General features: G+C 44.3%; 1 protein-coding gene across 1 annotated transcript; it reads right to left on the bottom strand.

Annotated features, from left to right (window-relative positions):
- Positions 1–3,055: 3,055 nt before the first annotated feature.
- Positions 3,056–4,477, bottom strand: LOC123416146 (non-symbiotic hemoglobin-like). The gene is made up of 3 exons (XM_045106782.1): positions 4,291–4,477; positions 3,703–4,050; positions 3,056–3,616 (listed from the first exon to the last, which is right to left on the bottom strand). The coding sequence occupies exons 2-3, from the start codon at positions 3,795–3,797 to the stop codon at positions 3,235–3,237; spliced, it is 477 nt and encodes a 158-aa protein (XP_044962717.1). The 5' UTR covers positions 3,798–4,050; positions 4,291–4,477; the 3' UTR covers positions 3,056–3,234.
- Positions 4,478–7,859: the final 3,382 nt, after the last annotated feature.

The raw sequence follows: 7,859 nt of genomic DNA, 5'->3' as shown, positions 1-7,859 counted from the left end.
GAAAACCTTCCGGTAATCAAATGAGGTCATCCTATATATCAATCTTCGTTTCCGGACCATTCCGGAAACCCTCGTGACGTCTGTGATCTCATCCGGGACTCCGAACAACATTCGGTAACCAACCATATAACTCAAATACGCATAAAACAACGTCGAACCTTAAGTGTGCAGACCCTGCGGGTTCGAGAACTATGTAGACATGACCCGAGAGACTCCTCGGTCAATATCCAATAGCGGGACCTGGATGCCCATATTGGATCCTACATATTCTACGAAGATCTTATCGTTTGAACCTCAGTGCCAAGGATTCATATAATCCCGTATGTCATTCCCTTTGTCCTTCGGTATGTTACTTGCCCGAGATTCGATCGTCAGTATCCGCATACCTATTTCAATCTCGTTTACCGGCAAGTCTCTTTACTCGTTCCGTAATACAAGACCCCGCAACTTACACTAAGTCACATTGCTTGCAAGGCTTGTGCGTGATGTTGCATTACCGAGTGGGCCCCGAGATACCTCTCCGTCACACGGAGTGACAAATCCCAGTCTCGATCCATACTAACTCAACTAACACCTTCGGAGATACCTGTAGAGCATCTTTATAGTCACCCAGTTACGTTGCGACGTTTGATACACACAAAGCATTCTTCTGGTGTCAGTGAGTTATATGATCTCATGGTCATAGGAACAAATACTTGACACGTAGAAAACAGTAGCAACAAAATGACACGATCAACATGCTACGTCTATTAGTTTGGGTCTAGTCCATCACATGATTCTCCTAATGATGTGATCCCGTTATCAAGTAACAACACTTGCCTATGGCCAGGAAACCTTGGCCATCTTTGATCAACGAGCTAGTCAACTAGAGGCTTACTAGGGACAGTGTTTTGTCTATGTATCCACACAAGTATTGTGTTTCCAATCAATACAATTATAGCATGGATAATAAACGATTATCATGAACAAAGAAATATAATGATAACTAATTTATTATTGCCTCTAGGGCATATTTCCAACAAGACTATCTTGCTTGCATTGGGTGTAAGTTATTTGTTCTTTTGTGTGCAGCCGTTGAAGACGGTTGTGGTTCATATTCCTATTGGTTCGATAAACCTTGGTTTTATAACTGAGGGAAATACTTACCGACATTGTGATGCGATAACCCGTTCCTCTTCATGGAATACCCAACGCAGATCACAAGTATCAGTCAAGAACAAGAACAAAAAGGTGGCTCATGTGCCTCGTCCTCATCTGGTGCCTCATGGTCCTTGTCCAGCCACCCGTACAACCACTCCTCCGACATGTCCCGCCACCACTGCTGTCAGCAAGGGTTGTGGCCACCAAGTGGTCGATGAAATGTCCTGAAGGTAATAAAAATGTTTTTTTCAATTTGGTTGTTGCATCTTTTGGTGATTGCTTGCGACATAGGGTGATGAAGATCGTTCTTGTTGGTGGTGGTCGTGTGAATGGTGGTGATGGTGTTGGTAGTGGTGGTGACCGTGTGGATGGGGGTGGCCGTGGAGATGGTGGTGTAGAGGTGGTGGTGATGGTGGTTGTCATGATGTTTCTGGTGGGGATGACGTTTGAGTTTGTGTTGCATGTCTTTGGTTGGGCTCGATCACCGACATAAAGCATGCTATGTTGCGATGATTTTGGACCGAAGATGCCTTTTAGATGAACTATTTGCATGTTTTTTGAGTTCCTCGATCTATGCAACTATACGTGTGTTTGTGGATTATATGTTGTGCGTGTTTATTTTGAAATATTTGAATGATTGATGATATAGTTTGACGACATAGTGTGCAATTGTTTGATACGTACGCTGCTAGGCAAAATGAATTGAAATTGTTTTTATATTCTTCTCTAAATATAGGGAATCAATTAGGTCTGACCGGGAGAATATCTAGTGCACTTGTGCTTGTGGTGCTACTAGTGCACTGGACTCACCTTGTACATTTTAAAATGTTCAAACTTTTTTGACAAAATTAGCACATTCACACAACACTAATGTAGGTTGTCACAAATTTCAAGTCAAAATTCAAAGCATAGCTTAAAAAATAAAAATGACAAATTCCACACTCGTAGTGCTCCATGTGTAAAGAAATATAAAAGCGTTTAGATTACTAAAGTAGTGATGTAAATGCTTTCATATTTTTTTTCAGAGGGAGCACATAACATACGTTGGGTTTTAAATTTGGCCCATATCACATTGATGTTAAATTATTTATTTTTGTATCTTAAAACACATTTTAAATTTTGATATGAACTTTTGTGATAAAATACATTGATATTATGTCAATGTGCTCGATTTTTCAGTTTATAAAAGATATTTTATGACATCCGGTGCACCGATAGCACCATGTGTGGGGCATGCAGGGGCGTAACATGGGTTGTGCCAGGTTGCCATGGCACGCCCAGAGTTTTGAAAAACATTTTTTCATCATATAAAAAGTAATTGATTTTTAAGACACATGCAAGCTAACTGAAATAGATCTTAATTTTTTTTTAAGACTGCACACCTTCTATTTTGTTTATAGGTCCTGGGGGCATGGGATACATTCCTAGGTCCGACCATCATTAGAGAAAAGATACTCAACTGTGTCCTCCTCTAAATTATAGAGGATAGATTAGAGATGCTCTAACAACAGAAATAGCCAAATCACCACCCTTGTTCGTCCTCATCATTGTAGAAATTCTGAGAAGCGGAAAGTGGGCAGAGAATGGGAACAAGGAGAGAGAAAGAAAGAGACACGAGAGAAGGCATGATCCCTTTTTTTTAGAGACAGCGAAGGAATGCATCACAGATTTTTCTTCCTAGCGAGACGTGCTTGTGTGTCGTGTAGTTTGTGTGTTCCACACGATCAAATTATGCAGCTTCACGATGTACTCTCTTCGGTTTAAATTATAAGATGTTCTAATTTTATTTTTCTTATATGAATGTATATGTATGTGTTTTAGTGTGTTATATAGTTCAACAATTTCTGTCGGTACGTAATTTATACTGATATAAAATATTTAAAATTTCTTATAATTCGGAACGGATGGAGCAGCATTCAGGGAAATGTAATTATATGAAATCAATTGAAGGAATTAATAGTCGTACATTACAGTGATGTTTCTTTTTCCTGCCTCACGTGTCGTTATGGCAGCGATTTACAATACAGTACACACATGAACATCACTGCAGACTGTGCATCAAAGGCAGAGCACGCAGCACCCCGTCCGCGTGCATCAAGCAGAGGCAGCGAGCTTCATCTCCTCCTTAATGGCGGCGGCGAGCTGGTCGTAGGCCTCCTCCCAGGCGGCCTTCATCTCCGGCGTCCACATCTCCGGGACGGCGCCCTCGATGGTGTCCAGCAGCGCCGTCTTCACCACCTCAAAGTGCGCGTCGGCGACGCCGGCCCTGACGTGGGTGGCGCCGAGCCGCCTGAGCGTGGCCTCCCTCACCTTGACGTCGCCCGTCTTGCGCAGCTGCGTGGCCGACTCGCAGGCCATGACGAAGACGGTCACGGCGTGCGCCTTGAGCTTCGGGTGGCTCTCGAGGGGCGCGTCCTCGCCGGCGTCGCGCAGGAACGGGAACATCGGCTTCGCCGCCGGCGCGATCTCGAAGATCCTTCACAATAATTGTATAATGTCAGAGCAGAACAATGTCAGAGAAGAGCATGCCGCATGAGCAATATATGCAAGTGAAAGGGACACCTGAGGAAGAAGCTGAGAGCGATGGATTCGGAGTCCGGCTTCATGGCTTTCCATGAGCGCAGGACCAGCTCCTCCTGTGCCTCGCTGAACCCCATTTTGATTCTCCCTACCTCTGCGTGCTTGTTAATTTGTGTCTGTTTCTTGGTGCGTGTGATCGCTCGTGTCTGATGAATGATGATGGTTTATGTAGGCAAGGACGAGTGGCTCTCTGCTGGGTCGAGGTGATATTTTGTAAGATAGATGTCCCTTGAGTGCATGAGCGGGGCAGAAACTTGTGACGAAGAAAAGGCTGGCTTGCTATCCTCCTCATAATAACTCGTCGAAGACTTTTGGCTGATCGTCCACGTGCTGTCCAGATCTCAAAAATCAATCCGTTTCTCTCCTTTATACTACACATTATATATTCTTCTTTTGGGAGATTCTACTTGGACCAATCGAACAAGTTATTCCCCTTTATTTCAAAACAAAGAAAATAGGTTGGCATATCTGGGGAACGTTCGCCACAAGAGATGGCAATTGCGGACGTTCGTCTGACAGTTCACAAACTCAGTCACATTCGTTCTTACTGTACTGTACGTCTGTCTGTACCTGAGGAAGAACTTGAGCGCGATGGCGGCGGAGTCCCCCTTCATGGCGTCCCACCAGCGCCTCCTGCTCCTCGCTGAACGTGCTCGCCTCCACCGATGGCCTCTCCATCTCCATCGTTGCGGCCTGCTCCTCGCCGCCTCGCCGGTGCTGCTCATGTCTATCCGGCCGGCAGTATGGCGTCAGGAAACTCGCAAGGCTTCGCCTGCCCCGTCCAGTGGTGGTCTAGCAGCTGGCTGGCTGGCAGGGTCGGTAGCGGCCAAGGAGCAGGATGGCGCGACCTTGATCCATGAAACGCTCACGATCGCGTGCGGTCACCGTGATGGGCTTCATTCCGGCCGTTAGCGGGAGCGGCAAAGGAATATCTTCAGGTCCAGACGGGGGAGCTACGTAGACCGCTTGGGCAGTGTGGACGCCACAGAGCCTGCCCCCGGGACTGGATTCGCGGTGGGCTGCTCACTTCTCTTCCACACGCAAAATATAAATCTTGTTTTATCCACCCCAAAAATGGAAAATGGCATGGATAAAAAGAAATGAATAAAATATTGGTCATTGGTTAAAAAGGGTGATTTTTTTCCGAAAAGTGCAAATGGATCCCGGGAACCACGGTGGACTTAAAAAAACATATTTCCACATCATAAATAAATTCAAAAAAATATATACGTACGCAAATACATATATAACACGTTGAGGAAAAAGGTCATAACAATATACTTTCATATGTGGTGTATATATATAAAAAAAACACAAATGCATGTGGGCATTTTTTGTTGTTCTTGGGCCTGAATTTTGTTATTTTTGTGCAGCTTGCAAAAAAATAATTTTATCAACGGAATTTTACAGATCCACTGCAAATATGTATAAGTTTTCGTATATTTATTTTCGGATTTTTTTTCAAACATAAAAATTCTATTTTTGAATCTTTTGAAATAAAATCCTCCAATGCCTCCGTCCATCAAAACTTCACACTCTGATTATTCCCTCCTATCCATATTAATAGTTGCAGCTTTAGTAGTCAATTTTAATACAAAGTTATCCTAATTAACTAAACAGTAAATGTCACACGCTTTATTATTTTAGATAAAAATGTTTTTGGAATTACATGAATATTATTTAAAATAATAATTATTTTTAGAATTACATGAACATTTTGTTAAATAAGAATATATTTTTAGAATTATGTGAACATTATCTTAAATATTTTTTATAATTATAAGAACATTATCTTAAATAAGTTAATTTATTTGTATCTATAATATATTTTATGTATTCTTACAAACTGCCATGAAAAATAAAAAACTAACATGTGGTGATTGCACGCCATTTAAAGCCTATGTGTGTGCTTGTTTATATGTCATTATGGATAAAAATTACATTTATACAACAAGTGATATGAGGTGCGATGGCATATGTGAACCTGTGGAGTGCTTAATTTTGCCTTCTCATTTCCCTTTGTTGCATTGTGTCCGGGAGGGTGGGGTCCAATTGTCATAGTCACTTTTAGGGTTATTTTAAGAAAAGAAAATCATAGTTTTTTTTAGGAGAAAAGGTAAAATATTAGGGTGTTTTCACAAAAAAGGCCACATGCCTGTCCTCGCCTTCCGGTCACTAACATTTGGTCTCACTCCATGTTGGCGTGACTCGTCAACATGTTATATGTACAAAACGTGATTAGCACCGTAGATACGCACTCATGCCAAGTTTTGTCACGGGTTCAATGTATGCCGCAAGGTTTAGCACCAAACTGATTTTTCTTGCCAAGTTCACACACCTATGATGTAATTGTTGGGCAACATAGCATAAATTCAAAAAAAATCCTATGCATATTCAGATCTTCCTATGGAGTGATCACCAACGAGAGAGGGGTGAGTGCATCTTCACACCTTTGAAGATCGCTGAGAGGAAGCGTTGCTAGAACGGGGTTGATGGAGTCGTACTCGCGGCGATTCAGATCGCGGTGAGATTCCGATCTAGTGCCGAACCACGGCACCTCTGCGTTCAACACACGTGCAGCCCGGTGACGTCTCCCGCACCTTGATCCGACAAGGAGGAGGGAGAGGTTGGGGAAGATCTCCGGCAGCAAGACGGCATGGTGTCGATGGAGAGACGAGGTCTCCCGGCAGGGCTTCGCCAATCACGGTGGGAGGAGGAAGGAGGGGAGCAGGGTTGCGCCGAGAGGAGAAGAAACCGTGTGTAAAACAGCCCCAAACCCCTATCTATTTATAAGAGGAGGGGAGGGGGTGCCACCCCTAGGGTTTCCCCCCTAGGTGGTGCGGCAGCCCCCCTAGATGGGAGGTGCGGCGGCTAGGGCAGGGGAAGGGGGTTGTGCACCCCTTAGGTGGGCCTTAGGCCCACTAGCGCTAGGGTTCCCCCTTTCTCTCCCTCCTGCGCCTTGGGCCTCTTGTGGGAGGCGCACCAGCCCACTTTGGGCTGGTTGCCCTCCCCCTTTTGGCCCATGTTACCTCTTGGGCCTGGTGGCCCCTCCCGTTGGACCCCTGGGACCATTTCCGGTGGTCCTGGTGGTCCCGGTACGCTACCGGTGACGCCCGAAACAATTCTGGTGTCCAAAACCATCCATCCTATATATCAATCTTTACCTCCGGACCATTCCGGAGCTCCTCGTGACGTCCGGGATCTCATCCGGGACTCCGAACAACTTTCGGTAACCTCGTATAACATTTCCCTATAACCCTAGCGTCATCGAACCTTAAGTGTGTAGACCCTAGGGGTTCAGGAAGCATGCAGACATGATCGAGACGTTCTCCGGCCAATAACCATTAGCGGGATCTGGATACCCATGGTGGCTCCCACACGTCCCACGAATATCTCATTGGATGAACCACGATGTCAAGGATTCAATCAATCCCGTATACAATTCCCTTTGTCTGTCGGTATAGAACTTGCCCGAGATTCGATCGCATGTATACCTATACCTTGTTCAATATCGTTACCGGTAAGTCTCTTTACTCGTTCCGTAGCACGTCATCGTGTGACTAACTCCTTAGTCACATTGAGCTCATGATGATGTTCTACCGAGTGGGCCTAGAGATACCTCTCCGTCACATGGAGTGACAAATCCCGATCTCGATCCGTACCAACCCAACAGACACTTTCAGAGGTACCCGTAGTGCACCTTTATAGTCACCCAGTTACATTGTGACGTTTGATACACCCAGAGCACTCCTACGGTATCCGGGAGTTGCACAATCTCACGGTCGAAGGAAAAGACACTTGACATTAGAAAAGCTTTAACATACGAACAATACGATCTAGTGCTATGCTTAGGATTGGGTCTTGTCCATCACATCATTCTCCCAATGATGTGATCCCATTATCAATGACATCTAATGTCCATGATCAGGAAACCATGATCATCTATTGATCAACGAGCTAGCCAACTAGAGGCTTGCTAGGGACACATTGTGATCTATTTATTCACACATGTATTACTGTTTCCTGTTAATACAATTATAGCATGAACAATAGACGGTTATCATGAACAAGGAAATATGATAATAACCATTTTATTATTGCCTCTAGGGCATATTTCCAACAGTAATTGACTAAAATAA

The sequence above is a fragment of the Hordeum vulgare genome, chromosome 1H (assembly GCF_904849725.1).
Source record: "Hordeum vulgare subsp. vulgare chromosome 1H, MorexV3_pseudomolecules_assembly, whole genome shotgun sequence".
Lineage (NCBI taxonomy): Eukaryota > Viridiplantae > Streptophyta > Magnoliopsida > Poales > Poaceae > Hordeum > Hordeum vulgare.
The sequence above is the reverse complement of the archived record's forward strand: the minus strand, read 5'-3'. Positions and strand labels throughout refer to the sequence as shown.